This window comes from Acanthochromis polyacanthus, chromosome 23 (genome assembly GCF_021347895.1).
Source record: "Acanthochromis polyacanthus isolate Apoly-LR-REF ecotype Palm Island chromosome 23, KAUST_Apoly_ChrSc, whole genome shotgun sequence".
NCBI lineage: Eukaryota > Metazoa > Chordata > Actinopteri > Pomacentridae > Acanthochromis > Acanthochromis polyacanthus.
The window spans coordinates 1,303,788-1,323,069 of record NC_067135.1 but is presented as its reverse complement, the minus strand read 5'-3'; the positions used below and the strand labels follow the sequence as shown (position 1 = coordinate 1,323,069).

At 43.3% G+C, this 19,282-nt stretch overlaps 1 protein-coding gene and 2 non-coding genes across 3 annotated transcripts in view; 2 read left to right on the top strand and 1 right to left on the bottom strand.

Moving 5' to 3' along the window:
* Positions 1-19,282, bottom strand: part of dysf (dysferlin, limb girdle muscular dystrophy 2B (autosomal recessive)) — a 111,152-nt gene that overhangs the window by 86,094 nt on the left and 5,776 nt on the right. Inside the window, 17 exon segments of the mRNA XM_051944189.1 lie at positions 562-677; positions 890-922; positions 3,705-3,787; positions 3,921-3,964; positions 4,051-4,119; positions 4,218-4,321; positions 4,894-5,020; positions 8,563-8,678; positions 8,783-8,813; positions 9,441-9,491; positions 9,606-9,668; positions 9,755-9,883; positions 11,139-11,395; positions 12,750-12,873; positions 15,664-15,769; positions 17,414-17,505; positions 18,242-18,373. Of these exon segments, the coding sequence (XP_051800149.1) occupies positions 562-677; positions 890-922; positions 3,705-3,787; positions 3,921-3,964; positions 4,051-4,119; positions 4,218-4,321; positions 4,894-5,020; positions 8,563-8,678; positions 8,783-8,813; positions 9,441-9,491; positions 9,606-9,668; positions 9,755-9,883; positions 11,139-11,395; positions 12,750-12,873; positions 15,664-15,769; positions 17,414-17,505; positions 18,242-18,373 (1,677 nt within the window).
* On the top strand, positions 2,465-2,536 carry trnap-cgg (transfer RNA proline (anticodon CGG)). The gene has a single exon. It is a non-coding gene; the product is annotated as a tRNA-Pro (tRNA).
* On the top strand, positions 13,256-13,327 carry trnap-cgg (transfer RNA proline (anticodon CGG)). The gene has a single exon. It is a non-coding gene; the product is annotated as a tRNA-Pro (tRNA).

Below are 19,282 nucleotides of genomic sequence, written 5' to 3'. Positions count from 1 at the left end.
AGAAGACACAAAACGACAAAACGAACCAGAAAATGACAAAAACAAGACACAAAATGACAGAAACAAGATAGACAACAGAAAAAAAGACAGAAAATGACAAAACAAGACACAAAACGACAGAAACATTACACAAAATGACATACACGAGACATAAAATGACTAAAACAAGATAGAAAATGGAAAAAAAGACAGAAAACGACAAAAACAAGACACAAAACAACTAAAAGAAGACACAAAACTAGAAAAGACACAAAATGGCAAAAAATAGACATAAAATGAGACAAAACGATAAAAACGAGACACAAAGCTCCAGAGGCCGTTATGGTGAAAATCCAGGAGAAACAACCAAAGCAGTCTTTCCTGACCCGATAAACTCACTGTAGTCACTGAGATCACGGTCCTGTGTTTAATGTGAACATCAGCTGAATCTTCTACTACACTGCTGTCACATGATTGGCTGATTGGATAAAAGGTGAGCAGGTTTTCTGCCCATAAAGCTCCACAAAGTGCATTCAAATCAAAGCAGCAGGGTTTCACTTTCAAGAGAACAGAAGGAGTTACTTTTCCCAGGTTCAGAGCCTCATGGGGGTCATTGAAGGCGGTGAACTCTCTGGGGCTGCCGTACAGGTTGACAAAACATGGACCGAACGTTGGAAGGAAACCCAGACTGTCATCAACTGCAACGACAGAAAGACTGGAATCAGCAGCAGCTTAAATACAGACCTGTGATTAAAATCAAGGCAATCAAACAGGATAAAATGATTAAAGTGAAGATACAGGATCACATATTTTCTAGATTTCTACATCATTTATCCACGATTCAAACAGGTCTGATTGAAAGTGGGAACAGTGAATTAAGAGCACAAAGTGGAGAGGACGGTGGACGTACTGCCAGGCTGGACGGTCCGAGGAGTCAAGTCATCTGAATGCGTAGAGAGGAAGGATGGTTCAGAATCACAGACAGAAACAGATGTCTTTGAACGCCACTCAAACCCACACAGAAGCAGCTCAAACACAGCACACCCAACACTCGCTTGTTTTAGGTCTGAAGGACCTGAAACAAGGCGGTGAACAAAGTTCCAACCATTTTAATTAACACTGGTTTGATCAATGAGATCACTGGTTCCAACAGCAGCCTCTACAAGCTATTCTGACGGTGTAACACGTTACAAAACAACTAAATGAATCATTCACTGTAGAATGATTCAGCAGAAACAGACAAGACTGATGGAAAAATGTTTATTAGGGATGAATGATCTGATGTCAAACATCAGATTAAGGGTGGATCAATGCATTTTCTGTCTCATCAGTATCAGCTTTAACTCAAGTCTGATCCTTTGCTTTACGTCTACTCTTACAGATCAAAGAGAGAGCACAGTTTGTGTTGCATTATAAAGACACCCACAACATGATTAACATTAAAGGCTTACAACTTCCTCATACATGGAAACCAGCCAGGTTTAAGAACTGCAGGGCCTCATCCAGGATTTGAACCCAGAACCTTTAACATCCTGAGCAAGAACCATTCCACAAGACCAATGACCCACACAACAACAAAGAACTAGACAGGTTTAGATCAGACAACATTTAACCTCAGCAAAAACTGCAAAAACATAAGAAACCACTATGATGGATTGTTGGTCCAGGGGCATGATTCTCGCTTAGGGTGTAAGAGGTCCTGGGTTCAGATCCCAGACGAGCCCCTAAAAGTTAAATTGCTGTTGATCTGGTGGTTGTGAAATAACTTCCAGTGGTATGGAGTGTAAGACCTTAAAGAGCTTTTATTACAGTTGGTGTAGTTAAAACCAGCTTGTCATGTTGTTGGCATGCCAGATGTGTACACTAACCAAATACTGAAACAAACAGTGTTTAAAGGCGCTCATCCGGGATTTTAACCCAGAACCTATCATACTTGAAGCTGGACTCATACCCCTACACCAACAAGCAATATAACCTACCACATAGTAGACCAAGAATAGATTGCATTAAACCTCAGTAAAACCAGTATCTGCAAAGAAATCACCGTGATATTTACCAGCTATGTGGCTCATTGGTCCAGGGGTATGATTCTAGCTTAGGGTGTGAGAGGTCCTGGGTTCAAATCCCAGATGAGCCCACAAAGGTTAAAATGCTGTTGACTTTCATCATGTGTGATGCATGAGTACATCAGAACAATCACCCAAATCTAAACTTAAAATCATGATATCTCATGAAAATCACTTTATTCCACCAAAACAAACCATTTGCACCAAAAACATTTAGAAGTCTGACTGAGCTGTGATCAGTTATAACACCACAAAAACTCTGTAAAATATATGTACAGGTAGGGTTCCTGTTAAGTACTGGTAACACCTGTGGACAACTGGAAAAATGCTGGACTTGTTAAAATATGTCTCTCTTTTCATATGGCACAGAAAACATGTTGAAAAAAAGTGTGACAATTCCAAAAAACACTGTTTTCTGTGGCTTGTTGGTCTAGAGGTATGATTCTCGCTTCGGGTGTGAGAGGTCCCGGGTTCAAATCCCGGACAAGCCCCTTATGAAGTCTAAATCCTGCCTCCCCAGACTAACCAAAGATGTAACTCTACAATAACTGCACTTCAAAAGCTGAAACATGAGTTCTTTCTGGTGTTGTTAATTTATTATTATAAATGTTTTCCAGGCAAAAACATAAGAGGAACGACACAAACTGTGAGCAAGATTCATGCAAGTTGTCTCCACTGCAAAGACCAAGCAGTGAAGCAGCATCAGTGTTCAGCTCATCACTGAGTTAGTGGAAAACATCCCAGCTGCTCCACATTCACACAACAGATCCTTCTGATGAGCTCTATTGGTGAAAACTGCTACTGACACTAAAGTCAATAAAAAGCCATTCTTGTCCCTGATTTTAAAACATCTGACCTCCATTCCCTCCAAGGTCCTTTCAGGTAGAATTCAGGGAATATGTTGATTTTGTTTAGAGTTTACTTCTTTGTTATTTGGAAAACATTTTGGCTGAATCTTGAAAATTTCACATGTTTCCAGACCTGGAAGTTTTGATTTTTTTTTACCCTGAAAAACAAAACAGTGAAACCATTTTCATGGTTCAGTATCTCCAGAAATGTGTTGAGGACAGACAGAATGGTTCCAGTGGATCAGAATGATTGAATGAGTCCAGTAGAGGATTTTTTTAAACTATTAGTCCTTCAAAATAGAAAAGACGTGCAAATTGTCCAAACAACGGCAGCATTTTGCCCCCAGAAAGTTCCTGTAAGTGTATGTAAATGGATGGATCTTTGGTCAACTTTCCCAGGTGTCACAATAAAAGATTCTCTAAATTCAGTCAGGATATTTTACAGAATGTTCATGTGGTCTAAGCCACCACTCATCAGGCTCCTATAATGCTGTCCTGAGAGGTGATTTCACCATCCTGTGAGCAGATAAGCTAAGCTGAAGAAAGTCTACATGGAAATATTCTGCAGAAACTTTGAATACATTGAGTAGTTTTTGTGATGCTGGCTGGCATTTGCAGAAGTCAACAAGGACTTCACTGATAACAGTGTCCCAGTAGATTCAGTTTGTTTTCAGGCAGTGTGAAGGGCAACATTTGGGGGAAACCAAAGCAAAACTAATGCATTAAATGTGAGTAAATGTCACAAACCAAAGCAGACAAGTTAAATAGTAAAGTCCAGTCTAAACTGAACCGATCCAGACTAGTCTCTCACCATCGATCTCCCCTCCAGGAGCCGAGATCTTGGACATACAGAGGTGGGTGGTGCCAATGACGTCGTTGTGACTGGCTCTGTCCCTGGAATGAAAAAGCAGAAGAACCCAAAGCACTTAGACATGGATGGAGACACAATAAAACCTTGAAGTTCTCAAACTCTCCATTGAACCACAAAGGAGACGTGCAGCACAGAAGCTACTGTATGAACGTTCACCAGTCCACAATTCTGATCCTCATCTTCTCACACATGGAGGGGAACTGTGAAGGAAAAGTAAACATTACAGTACAGTATAATGGTAAAGATGAGTGGACATTGTGGACATGTGTTGGTTTGTTTGTCTCACTCTGATGGGCATGGCCAGGCTCTGGTTCCACTGAGGGTTTGCATTCTTCTCCATGATCTTAGTGCAGACCTGAAAACCAAAGACAGCACGGTAAACCTTCACACGGCTGCTTCCTGACGTTGGGTTTGACATAAATCTGATGGAAATTCACTTCAAGTCTGAGTCACCGTTTTTCCAGCGAAGTGTATCTCCACCATCGGATCCACCAAGTTCTTCCTGTTGCTGTCGAACCCGAGAATCTGTCGCATCCCGTCCATGAAGGCGTCGTCCACTGCAGACAGACAGGAAGGAGAACCTTTCAGTCGCTGCTTTTACATGATACCAGGATGATTCTATGAAATATCACCTCAGAATCAGCTGCTTCTTTGTCTACAGTAACTTTGGGTCAGAATTCACACTTTTTAAACGTCTTTTTTCATCATTTCTGAGCCTAAAAATGTATTCTTTGAGATGATCCTGGTGTCTTCTGTGTGTAAAAATGCTCCTTTCATTGTCTAGAACCTGTTCTGACCAACCACCTATCACGCATGCTGATATGAGCCTTAAAGTTTACCCACAATGCATTGGTCCAAAATGACCCAAAACCTGCCCAAGCTGACTAAATCTTTGTCAAAATTTGTCCAAAATTACTCAAAACTTGTCCAACAGGACAAAAATTTCTCAAAAGGTTACTCCACATTTGTCCAAAAAGCTTCAGTTCTTGTCAGAAATGATTCATTTCTGATCCTCAGAACTTCATCAGTGATAAATCTGGACCCACCTCTATGAACTTCAAGGACCCGGAACTCTGGAAATATTCCCAGTACGAAACTAAAACGGTGCATTACCACGGTGGAGACTCACTCTGTGGCAGGTCTTCTGCTCTGAAGATCCTCAGTGTGAATGTTGCTCCTCTCAGAGACAGACCGGCCGGCCTCAGCAGGTTTCCTTCTATGTCCTCCTTGTCCTCCACACACTCACGTTTGTCAGCCTGGAAACACACGCGATGAACATAATCACATTTATTAAAGCACTGACTGAGATAAGAGATAAAAGTCTAAAGGGTTCAGTCACTCTACAGCAGACTAACTTCTCTTACTGGGTGCTGACATGAGCTCAGTAACTTGAGGAGTTCTTTAAATGTAGTTTCTAACTGGTGTAATTCTATGTAGAAAAATGAATAATGGAGGTTTATATGTTAGCCTGTATGGTGAATTTTATGTTGAAAATCAGACATGGAGCAGCTCAGGAGTGTCCAACATGAGGCCCGTGGGCCAAAAGCGGTCCTCCAGAGGGACCAACATGAGGCCCGTGGACCAAAAGCGGTCCTCCAGAGGGACCAACATGAGGCCCGTGGACCAAAAGCGGTCCTCCAGAGGGACCAACATGAGGCCCGTGGACCAAAAACGGTCCTCCAGAGGGTCCAACATGAGGCCCGTGGACCAAAAGCGGTCCTCCAGAGGGTCCAACATGAGGCCCGTGGACCAAAAGCGGTCCTCCAGAGGGACCAACATGAGGCCCGTGGACCAAAAGCGGTCCTCCAGAGGGTCCAACATGAGGCCCGTGGACCAAAAGAGGTCCTCCAGAGGGACCAACATGAGGCCCGTGGACCAAAAGCGGTCCTCCAGAGGGACCAACATGAGGCCCGTGGACCAAAAGCGGTCCTCCAGAGGGTCCAACATGAGGCCCGTGGTCCAAAAGAGGTCCTCCAGAGGGACCAACATGAGGCCCGTGGACCAAAAGCGGTCCTCCAGAGGGACCAACGTGAGGCCCGTGGACCAAAAGCGGTCCTCCAGAGGGACCAACGTGAGGCCCGTGGGCCAAAAGCGGTCCTCCAGAGGGACCAACGTGAGGCCCGTGGGCCAAAAGCGGTCCTCCAGAGGGACCAACATGAGGCCCGTGGACCAAAAACGGTCCTCCAGAGGGTCCAACGTGAGGCCCGTGGACCAAAAGCGGTCCTCCAGAGGGACCAACATGAGGCCCGTGGACCAAAAACGGTCCTCCAGAGGGTCCAACGTGAGGCCCGTGGACCAAAAGCGGTCCTCCAGAGGGACCAACATGAGGCCCGTGGACCAAAAGCGGTCCTCCAGAGGGTCCAACATGAGGCCCGTGGACCAAAGCGGTCCTCCAGAGGGTCCAACGTGAGGCCCGTGGACCAAAAGCGGTCCTCCAGAGGGTCCAACGTGAGGCCCGTGGGCCAAAAGCGGTCCTCCAGAGGGACCAACGTGAGGCCCGTGGGCCAAAAGCGGTCCTCCAGAGGGACCAACGTGAGGCCCGTGGACCAAAAACGGTCCTCCAGAGGGTCCAACGTGAGGCCCGTGGACCAAAAGCGGTCCTCCAGAGGGACCAACATGAGGCCCGTGGACCAAAAACGGTCCTCCAGAGGGTCCAACGTGAGGCCCGTGGACCAAAAGCGGTCCTCCAGAGGGACCAACATGAGGCCCGTGGACCAAAAGCGGTCCTCCAGAGGGTCCAACGTGAGGCCCGTGGACCAAAAGCGGTCCTCCAGAGGGACCAACATGAGGCCCGTGGACCAAAAACGGTCCTCCAGAGGGTCCAACATGAGGCCCGTGGACCAAAAGCGGTCCTCCAGAGGGACCAACATGAGGCCCGTGGACCAAAAGCGGTCCTCCAGAGGGACCAACATGAGGCCCGTGGACCAAAAGCGGTCCTCCAGAGGGTCCAACATGAGGCCCGTGGTCCAAAAGAGGTCCTCCAGAGGGACCAACATGAGGCCCATGGACCAAAAGCGGTCCTCCAGAGGGACCAACATGAGGCCCGTGGACCAAAAGCGGTCCTCCAGAGGGACCAACATGAGGCCCGTGGGCCAAAAGCGGTCCTCCAGAGGGACCAACATGAGGCCCGTGGGCCAAAAGCGGTCCTCCAGAGGGACCAACATGAGGCCCGTGGGCCAAAAGCGGTCCTCCAGAGGGTCCAACATGAGGCCCGTGGACCAAAAGCGGTCCTCCAGAGGGACCAACATGAGGCCCGTGGACCAAAAGCGGTCCTCCAGAGGGACCAACATGAGGCCCGTGGTCCAAAAGCGGTCCTCCAGAGGGACCAACATGAGGCCCGTGGTCCAAAAGCGGTCCTCCAGAGGGTCCAACATGAGGCCCGTGGGCCAAAAGCGGTCCTCCAGAGGGTCCAACATGAGGCCCGTGGGCCAAAAGCGGTCCTCCAGAGGGAGCAACATGAGGCCCGTGGGCCAAAAGCGGTCCTCCAGAGGGTCCAACATGAGGCCCGTGGGCCAAAAGCGGTCCTCCAGAGGGACCAACATGAGGCCCGTGGGCCAAAAGCGGTCCTCCAGAGGGTCCAACATGAGGCCCGTGGGCCAAAAGCGGTCCTCCAGAGGGACCAACATGAGGCCCGTGGGCCAAAAGCGGTCCTCCAGAGGGTCCAACATGAGGCCCGTGGTCCAAAAGCGGTCCTCCAGAGGGACCAACATGAGGCCCGTGGGCCAAAAGCGGTCCTCCAGAGGGTCCAACATGAGGCCCGTGGGCCAAAAGCGGTCCTCCAGAGGGACCAACATGAGGCCCGTGGACCAAAAGCGGTCCTCCAGAGGGACCAACATGAGGCCCGTGGTCCAAAAGCGGTCCTCCAGAGGGACCAACATGAGGCCCGTGGTCCAAAAGCGGTCCTCCAGAGGGTCCAACATGAGGCCCGTGGGCCAAAAGCGGTCCTCCAGAGGGTCCAACATGAGGCCCGTGGGCCAAAAGCGGTCCTCCAGAGGGAGCAACATGAGGCCCGTGGGCCAAAAGCGGTCCTCCAGAGGGTCCAACATGAGGCCCGTGGGCCAAAAGCGGTCCTCCAGAGGGACCAACATGAGGCCCGTGGGCCAAAAGCGGTCCTCCAGAGGGTCCAACATGAGGCCCGTGGGCCAAAAGCGGTCCTCCAGAGGGACCAACATGAGGCCCGTGGGCCAAAAGCGGTCCTCCAGAGGGATCAACATGAGGCCCGTGGGCCAAAAGCGGTCCTCCAGAAGGTCCAACATGAGGCCCGTGGGCCAAAAGCGGTCCTCCAGAGGGTCCAACATGAGGCCCGTGGTCCAAAAGCGGTCCTCCAGAGGGACCAACATGAGGCCCGTGGTCCAAAAGCGGTCCTCCAGAGGGTCCAACATGAGGCCCGTGGTCCAAAAGCGGTCCTCCAGAGGGACCAACATGAGGCCCGTGGTCCAAAAGTGGTCCTCCAGAGGGTCCAACATGAGGCCCGTGGTCCAAAAGCGGTCCTCCAGAGGGACCAACATGAGGCCCGTGGTCCAAAAGCGGTCCTCCAGAGGGTCCAACATGAGGCCCGTGGTCCAAAAGCGGTCCTCCAGAGGGACCAACATGAGGCCCGTGGTCCAAAAGTGGTCCTCCAGAGGGTCCAACATGAGGCCCGTGGTCCAAAAGCGGTCCTCCAGAGGGTCCAACATGAGGCCCGTGGTCCAAAAGCGGTCCTCCAGAGGGTCCAACATGAGGCCCGTGGTCCGTGGTTGTTTGTGTTGTAAATCTCCAGTCTTCACCTCCAGTAACTTCATTAATGATGTAAACTCACCGGCGGCTCGTCTCCAGCTGCCAACACGAACAGGCTGACCTTCAGGTAACCTTTGACGCCTGCAGAGAGGTCATCAGGGTCGCACAGCAGCAGCCATTTCCTCAAGAAGCAGTGTCCTGAAGATTTAAAGCCACAAACCCAGAGCTTCAACATCAGACTCACTGTTATCATGGATTCATTCACTCTGACCTGATCTGTAGTGACACCAACAGATACTCACTGTGCTCACTGTAGACGGTTCCTACGTCCAGCTGTGGGAAACAATGGAAAGATTTTAGATTTGTTTCACTTTTTACAACACATTTTCACAGACTGACTGTAAAAGAAGTTAAAACATCAATCTGTTTACTTATTTGTTAAATGGCACCAAAACTAGAAATGGTAATTTTTCTGTTTTCATCCTTAAAATAAAACCTGTGAGGTCATTTTCAGGGTTCAGTATCTCCAGAAATAAAACTTCTACAGCCGTGATATGTGGTGAGGACACAGAATAGTTTCAGCAGACTGGAATGATTTCATGGATCCAGCAGAGGATTGTTTGTAATTATTGGTCCTTCAAAATGGAAAAAAGTGCAAATTGTCCAAACAGGATTAGTATTGTGTCCCCAGAACGTTCTAATATATGAATGGATCCATGTTTCTACTAAAATCCAGTCTCTGGTCCACATTTCTCTGACTGTTGAGGCCCTAACATCAGCAGAACCTGATGGTTAAAGTTTGACCAGACCAGGTTCCAGTGTTTAGATGTTTAGACTAAATGTTGATGTGAATTCATTGGTAGCAGCACAAATGCTCATAGAGGTCTAAATGTTCTTATTACATGTGCATCAGTATTTTACAGAACTTAGTTTTGTGTCCTACGTAACAAAACAACTCACCTTGAATTCACCGATCACAGCGTCGGTTCTCAATGAACGAGAGTCGCACACCTGAAAGGACACAAAGATTTAACGCTGAATTCAAATGAACCTAAGATCTACGTCACCAGTTCTAGACAAAGAAAGAGAGTAAAGAACATTCCTCTGCCTCCTACGGACACTCACAGTGATGAAGATGGGTTCATCAAACAGCTCTGAGGGCGTCTCAAAGAAGTTCATGAAGAACGTCTGTGGGGGGGGAACAGCAGGAAGCATTTAGAGTTTTAATCAGAGGCACTGCAGCTCCTTATCTGGACAGAAACGGCGCTAAATACCTCGTCAAACACCGGGTTGTTGCCCTTTCTGATGCGGGTCCTCTTGGTCTGCCCGCCCACCGTTACCTTGACGACAGGTTTGATGTTGATGCCCGGCAACTGTCGTCCCTCGATGACCCGAACACGGATCTGAAGACGCATGGAGGCAACATTTAAATTAATTCAGCCAAAGTTAGGAATTCCTGCTTTGGTTCATCGTGCTGTTTTGGTCTGAGTTTCTACTGTGGTCCATTAAAACCACCACAGGGGGGCGCTGTGAGCAAAAACATCACATTCAGCACCGGCCAGGAGATTCTATCCAACACAGAAATGGGTTTTATAAATACTAAATAAAATACTAAATGTTTCTCCTCTCAGTTTAAAAGTGTAAAATACCACAAACTTAAATAGTTCGGGCCATAACAGTTAATTTATTTGTACAGAGATAAATATGAAGTGTGAATTAACGGCAAACAAAACAGCATTTAAAGTCTGAGCCAAACTGTAACAAAGGCTAAAAAATTCATATTCTGCCTGCATCATCAATAAAACATATTCAATAAAATAACAGCACAAAAGCACAGTAACTTTCCATAAATGTAACAAAGTTTTAGCCCTAATTCTCCATTAAATCGTGTGCATTTTTTAACGTTTTAAGTGTAAAAACAACAAAATGGCCTAAAATCTATAATATAGACAAATAGATATAAATATGCTGATATAGACAATATCTCTTATTTAAGAAACACATCTATGTAAGATTACAGAACAAATCCTTATTTTTCTGTTAACTGTCACCAACTGAGTTCATTTTTAGGAATATATACACAGCATTAAACTGGAATTCATGGGTTAAAATTAGAATACATTTTCGCATTTTATTATTTTTCAGAAACATATAAAAATTCTCCATAATTCACAGCTACCGGCTTTTAATATTTCATACATGAGACACGTAAATTCACAACTCGGGCTGTCTGATATTGTCTTTTCTGCCAATAATTGAATTTATGATTCCGACATCAACCGATACCGATATCTGTGAGCTGTTTAGCTCAGCTTAGGTCACATCACATGTCTCCTGTGGTGGAACTAACACATCATTTTATTGTGACGCATTCTCAGATGCAACAAGGCTTTCAGATGAAATAATTTATCGGTTTTCATGAAAGGTAAAAAAAGCAACAACAACATTTACCGATATTACATTTTTATGTCCATATCGGGCTTTTCACAATCTATTTTGTGGCTTTGTGGGTAGTTTTATGTATTTCTGTGAAATCTGTAAGATAAATCTGTAAACTTACAGATTTTTTAACAGTGTAATCTGTGTCCAGTGTCTGCTTTGTTTTTTGGAAATGTGCAGATAAATGAGTAATTCTTCAGTGTTTTCAGGATAACCGACCTGTATGTCCTGGGCTTTGTTGGGCAGCTGTTTCTGCTGACTGCTGGCTCCCCTCTTCCTCTTCCTCAGCCCTCCGTGGGTGTTGTAGGACGGAGGAGAGCGTTTGGGCGTCTGGGCGGTGGGGGACTCCTGGCCCGGGGGCCCCTGAGGGCCGACGATCACCATGGAGCGTCCGTCATCGGCCCCCTGGTCCTCTGCAGCCTCCAGCATCACCATACTCTCAGTGTCCTCCTCACCCAGAGTGTCCAGAGAAATCACTGCGTTCATATTTCCATAAAGTCAGAACTCTGGTACACTTGGACAGTTGAAGCTCAAAATAGTTTCAGTAATGGCCGTTTTGTTTGACCACATTAAGCATTTTGTACCTGAATTAAACCTAAAGGCACACATCAAAAAGCAGCAAAAAACATGTCTAAAATACAGAAAAATGGAGGAATACTTTAACACTGAAAACTGCAAAAACTGTGAAAATATCAGCAAATATTTATAAAGTATGATAATATATAATTATATTTTTGCTGATTTAAACACAGAGAAATGTGATCTTCTTTGTAAAAATACAGAATTTCTACATGGATTATTTACAGTTTTGGCCTGTTTTTATATGGCTAACATGTAATTTAATAGTTTTGTTTGGTGATTTTTACAAGATATTATTTGTTAGTTACCAGAACTAAATGATTTCACATTTTTTATAGTAACCCAAAAGTTCAGTTACACATTATTTTACAGTAAAACAGTAGTTTTGTGGTCAGTCAGTCCTTTTTTATAAAAATAAAGACTTTGATGTGGACATACAGTTTTGTCTGCATTTCTGGGTTAACGTGTGTATTATTGCTTTCTTTGTGTGATTTCAGTATTTATCATCTGTACATGTAAGAACTACAAGTCCAGCAGACACACACACGACATTTAAAATGAAAAACACATCTGAGTTCTGGAAAAAACTGCAACCAGATCAGTTTAAATCCATCCAGGTGTCACAATATAAAGAATAAATCTGGTTTCTGTTCATTTTCTCTGTCACCAACATTATGGGATGTATCATAGTTTGAACAATAAAACTGCAGCAGTTTAATGTCAACAAGCGTTGGTAAAAGTGCATTGTGGGTAAACTTTAAGGCTCATATCAGCATGTGTGACAGGTGGTTGGTCAGAACAAGTTCTAGACGATGAAAGGAGCATTTTTTGATACCAGGATCATCTGATAGACGGGATAAAGCTCTGCATGGCTTTATTAAATATACTAAAGTTATTGAATTTAAAAGAACAGCTGACTGTGAGCAGGTCAGGAATGAGGATCTGATGATGTGTCAGCTTAAGACTTGCAGCCTTTTTGTGAAAATGCTGACCACGGTGGTCTCCAGTTACTCCGTCTGCTGGTGATGGAATATCTGGTTTGTTCCCTACAGTGTCTCTGCACCAGTGGATCCTTAGTTAAGGGGATTTTCTGAAAATGTCTGAATTCACCGTTAGCTTCTCACATGAACAGCTGTTAATGTGGTTCTGGTTGAAAATAAAATGGGGGCATGTTCTGGCTCACTTTCTGAGAACATTCACAGCATAAAAAGAGCCCAGTCTACTGATTAACTGTGGAACAGATGACATTACTTGTGACGGTGTCCAGCTCCACACTGGGGTTGCTGTGGGGAAGAGCTTCAGGCTGAGGAGGAGGCTGGAAGATGGGAGCTGATCCTGGAGGAGGGATGTAGGAAACCTGCAGGGTCAGCGTGGCCTAGTGGACGCACAAAACACCGTTTAATCAGCAGCAGATTGAGAAGGCCTGATTCTATCACCAGGAATAAAACTAATACTGATGATAAACAGTTCATGTCACCATAATACAACATACACATAATTCATTCCAATCAAAGTTTGAGAACAATAGTTTAATGTAAAAATGTGTTTATTGGAGATGAATGATCAGATTAAGGGTCAGCTTTAACCTCAGTTTGATCTTTTATGTTAGCTTGGGTTAGGATTGTTTTCAGTAGTTTGTGAGAGCCCCTTTAAGTGCTGTTTGGTTAGTTTACATGTCTGATGACATCCAAGATTACTTTTAACCGCAATAAAATCAGAATCAACAAAAAAATCATCATAATCCACACTGTGAATGTGGCTCGTTGGTCTAGAGGTATGATTCTCGCTTCGGGTGTGAGAGGTCCCGGGTTCAAATCCTGGACGAGCCTCTTTAAGTACTGTGTGATCTGATGATGTCCTCAATTATGTTTAATTTCAGTAAAACCAGAATCTATTAAAAATTAGAAATCACCACGTCATTTACTGTGAATGTGGCTCATTGGTCTAGGGGTATGATTCTCCCTTTGGGTGTGAGAGGTCCTGGGTTCAAATCCTGGATGAGCCTCTTTAAGTACTGTGTGATCTGATGATGTCCTCAACTACCTTTAAGCTTCAGTCAATTCCAGCCATCTTCAGTACAAAAAAATCGCTAATATTCTATTTGTAAATAAAAATATGACAAGAAATACAGGGAATATTGAACGTGCATCGCGAGGTGCATTTCCTTGAAAACGACCGATTCGTGGATTTTATACCGACTTCAAGACATGTTTTGGACAAAATATTTTACTGGCTTGTTTCGTCTGGATGTAAAAGGTTGGATTATGGCCGTTTTTTGTGGAATATTTTCATCTGTGTGTAATAATGAACCCGGAAATGTGAGTCGCGCTGTGTACGTTGAAGCCGTGTATAGAGAACGGATGGATGGATATTCGTTGTTTGTCGGACAAATGTGTTTTTCTCACCCGCTGTGGTAATCACATCTGAAAGTTGTTTATACCGGCAGTTTCTTGAGAATCTAAGCTTTCCATCGGTGTATAGTGTTTATATAATCGTGTTTGCAGTTTCAGACATTTAGCAAATTGCTTATGCAGATTTCAAAGTGTACCGCGGGCGGGACACTGAAGCGCAACGGGTTAAGTTCAGTAAAACCAGAATCTATTAAAAAATAGAAATCACCACATCCTTTACTGTGAATGTGGCTCGTTGGTCTAGGGGTATGATTCTCGCTTCGGGTGTGAGAGTGGTAAATGGACTTGCTCTTATATAGAACTTTTCTACTCATCAGAGTACTCAAAGCGCTTTTACAACAGTTGCTTCCATTCACCCAGACACACACACATTCACACACTAATGTGCAGGTTGCTAATCAACCTGCAACATCAGTCAGTATACATTCATACACCAGTGGAACAGTCACTGGTAGGCAATTCAGGGTTCACAATCTTGCCCAAGGAAACCTCGGCATGCAGCACACGACTAGGCGAGAGCGGGAATTGAACCGCCGACCCTTCAATCATTGGACGACCCGCTCTACCACCTGTCCACAGCCACCCCAGAGGTCCCAGGTTCAAATCCCGGATGAGCCCCTTTAAGTACTCAGCATTGTGTCAGTGCAAAATTCAAGTAAATTTGGTCCACAAACCTCTGATAAATAATCTCTGGTTCTCCTGAAACTTGAGCTCTTTCAAAGCACTTTCTAGCAAACTAATTCTCAAACTAACCTCTGTCGCTTCAGCGGGTCAGAATGATGCTTGAGATATTTATAATTACTATTTCCAAAATATATTCTGACTGCTCTTATTGACTGGTCAGAATGATGGAGGAGATAGAGACATCTGGAATCAAAACTCAGACGAGTCACAGTGAATGAAGTTCCAGATATCTGTGATTTTAATTCCAGATAACTTAAATGTTAAAACACCAACAGAGAGGTGCTGCCACATAGAGTGGGTTTGCTTCGTATTATAGCAGTAGAAGCTGTGGGCTTCGTCTGTTTCCTATAACAGGAAAAAGCAGCTTAAGTGATAAGCTGAAGTGTTTCAGTAAACAAAGACATCAGACTGTGGGCAGCAGTTTCTGTCTGAACACATTCATATGTAGTAAAAAATTAAAAGGTGTTTTTCACCATGAACACTTATAAAATCTTTCCTTTATTGGATTTTTAATATATTTTTAATATATTTAACTGTATTTTTACTAGATTTTTCTATATTTGCATTGTATTTCTCTTATATTTTTATTGAATTTTTACAATATTCTTTTCTCTATTTTTACTGAGTTTTAAATATATTTTTCTGTATTTGTATGGTATTTTATTACACTACCATTTAGAAGTTTGGGATCACTCAGAAACGTCCTTATTGTTGAAAGAAAATCTTTTTTTTTTTTTATGAAGATCACATTAAATAAATGGTAAATCCAGTGCAGACATTGTTAATGTGGTAAATGACTATTCTATCTGTAAACAGCTGATTTCTAATGTAATATCTCCATAGGGGTACAGAGGAACATTTCCTGTGTTCTAATGCTACATTGTGTTCGCTAATGGTGCTGATGATTAGAAAAGCCTTGTGCTAACTGGTAAACAACAGATGAACAGGCTGAAAATGATTATTGTTGTGGTTCAGGAAAGTCTTTCTCTATTTCAGGCTCAGACAGGAAGCTGAGAGTGATTAATGACTGGTGATACAGTGGGCAGATCAGCCATGGTGTGTGAACTCACCCCGGTGTTGTTCCTCTTGGTGTCCAGCAGGGAGACGGTGAAGGAGGCGGCCAGGCTGGGAGAGTTGAGGACGTCCCTGAGAGACAACCGACACTCACCCAGAAACCTGCACGGAAAACACACTGCCTGACTCCAAACACAGCTATAGGCAGGGTGACGTTACAGCTCATCCAGGTGGACAAGACGTGGTTTTAGAGCAGATCCACCAGCAGAGAACCTTCTGAAGGTCGCTGAGTCCTGTTTGGTCACAAAAGGTGTTAAATCACTTCTTAAAACTCAGTTTTATTGCTTAACCGCTACTTTCATTGATACCCTTTTACTGTGTCCTTACTGGTTTTATTTTTGTTGTTTTACAAGGAGCAGATAAAAACTGTGTCAACATCCAGATATTTATGGAGCTGACTGATTCAGCTGAGATAAAAAAAAACAATATTTAAGACAATTATTTATGTCTATCAGATGATCCTGGTGTCTTCTGTGTGTAAAACGCTCCTTTCATTGTCTAGAACTTGTTCTGACCAACCATCTATCACACATGCTGATATGAGCCTTAAAGTTTACCCACAATGCACTGCCTAAAAACACTAAAACTTCGTCCAAAGTGACTCAAAACCAGAGAAAAGAGTTTAAGGTTTAAGGTTTGAGAGCAACATCAGCTCTCCACCTCATAGAAAGTCGTTATCTCTGATTGGCTGATTGGTTTCCTGGTCATGGTCGCCATGGTAACACTGTTAACTTTAGGCTCCTACAGTATTTGTGGGATAAATGAGGCGTGCAGCAGATGAACGAATGGATCAATCATTCATCAAATGGGAGGGCGAATAAAAGCACAACGAGAGGATGAGCTGCTCCTTTCATGACGTCTGGATGGAGCTAAACCATCAAAACTAACCTTCTGAAGGGACCACTGGAAGCCATCGCTCTGCTCTGAGCTGCTGCTCACATTTATCTGAAGCTCCTCCTCTGATAGGATTAAGGTGGACTGACTGTTAGATCACTAACATTAGACACAGGCCACAACTGGAAATGTCTGCAGCAAAAATCTGAATTTAACAAATGATAATCTGCTCTTTTACAGTAAATCAACATAAACTTAGCCTTTTTAAAATGAATTTCAATCAGCTAAAATTATTGCTGTTTAATAGATTTTTCCATTATTTGTAAGGAAAATTATTGAGGACTGAAAAACGGTGAATAACTTAATAGGTTGTTATTTTTTCAGTTTTGTTAAATTACAGATAAATATCTAATGATCTCACAGAAAGAAATCATATCAACTTATATGTTATCTGTGAAAAAAACTGGAACTACGACATTATTTACATCCAAAATCTGTATTTTTACAAACAGGGATTTGTTCTTTTACAATGAATGCATATAAAATTACACAATCTTACTGGATTTAAATCAGCTAAAATGTAATTTTACAGATATTTGTTTTTATTTTCACAGTTTTTTAGCATTTTGGAACAACTGCACTTCTGCTTCCAGATTTTTATTTTTTATTTTACAGACTTAAAACTTTCACATTTGCCATCAAACTCCTCACTTTGTTCATTTATGGGTATATTTGGGTGAACACTGTGTAAAATGACAGAAACATGAAGACAAAGTGTTTTAATTTTATCTATAATTAGAAGCAAGAATTTGGGTCCATTAAAATGCACACGAAGTGAAACTAAGAATCTCTCAGGACACTAATTAGATTTGTGTGAATGGGTCACAGAATATATAATTCCTGTCTTTGTACCTGTTCCTGCCCATTTTTTCATGGTCTTTGACGACACAGTGCAGCTCTGCTCCAGAGTCCAGAGGAATCCCCTTCAGGTCCCACTCAAAGCCCTGATGGAGACACAGAAAATGAAACTACAGGAAGAAATCTGAACACATTCAGCACATCCTCACAACAGAAAAGGTCTAAAGGTGGTACATCCAAAAATCCTGGAGCTTAGATCTTTATCAGGACGTCAAAGAGACAAATCTGCTGCTTGTGAATTCAGAAAGGTAAATCGATCCATTCCCTGTTCCCTGTAAATATTTATAGTGATCAGAACTCATCTGAAAACCACATCATAAATAATACTGTAGTGCCGTAAACTTAACCCTCCTGTTGTCCTCATTTACAGCCACCAAAAATATTGGTTCCTTGTCTGAAAAAAATCCAAACATTCAGCAAATAAACTTCCCCAAATTTTCCAATTTTTTAAAAAACCTTCAGTAAGAATTTTCCAATAATTGCTTAAACATTTCCCTTAAAAGTTTCATTTTTAAAAATCCCCAAATTTGGCAAGAAAATTCTTGTAAATATTTTCAAAAGACGAGTAAAAATCTTTTGAAAAAAATCCTAAAAATATCTAAAGTGATTCCACATATATCAGTAAAACCTCTGATGTTTTCTTTAAGAACATTCACATAAAAATCAACCAAAATCCAGAGAATTTCACTGGATTTTAGTTGATTTTTATGTGAATGTTTTTCCCCAAAAAATGTTTAAAAACGTCCCTAAAACGAAGTGTGAAAATGCTGTCAGCGTCTCCTGACAGTAAATAATGAATGTGAGGTGATGCAGATGGCTCACCTCATTCCAAACAGGGTTGGGGTTGTTTTTGATGACCTTAGTCTTCTTCTTGGTTCCTGAAGCAAACAGAGAAAGTCTGACATTACCAGAGAGTTCACAGAGCAAACAATAAAAGTACAGCTGACAGAAAAGCTTTTCCTCATATTAGAAAACTCTGAGGGTCATACTAGTGATCTCAACAACCACTTTTTAAACCATAATGCTCATAACTGTTATTAAATAATTAGTCCTGAGAACATTCTGAGTCACAGTGTTCCCAAACAGCAGCTACAAACACACCATTGTTTCATGTGTTATCTCTGTGGTTTCCTGTGACATCAAGTTCTGAGCTTTGATTTCCGATTGTAAAGAGCTCTACACACACACACACACACACACACACACACACACACACACACACAGACACACACACACACACACACACACACACACACACAGACACACACACACACACACACACACACACACACACACAGACACACACACACACACACACACAGACACACACACAGACACACACACACACACACACACACAGACACACACACAGACACACACACACACACACATACACGTGTGACAAGCCAAGAGGGGACTGTCGTAGAAAACTGGTAACAGTGGCCCAGTGTTTCGAGATATTTTGTTGAAACAAAAATCATTTATAAAATTTTCTTTTAAGGTCTTTCTTCAGAATATAACTTCAAACATGCATTTTTTAATTTTTTTAAAAAACTGCCAAGAGGGGCCCATCAGCCATGCCTGACATCTACATATCAAAGAGTGGCCCTCCATAGCCTTCCGTGGAGCTGTAGGTGTTAACACAACAGTTCAGCCTGACTGACACCTACACATCAAAGAGTGGCCCTCCATTGCAGGCTCTGGAGGGCCCCTCTTTTATATGTAGATGTCGGTCAGGGCTGCAATGGAACTGTCTGTGCAATACACAAATTGATTGGTAGTAAGTCTACGTGTAACTTTAAAGTTTTAAATGTTTAAAAACCTCACCAAATATTGTGAAAGTCATTTGGTCTAAATAGTTTT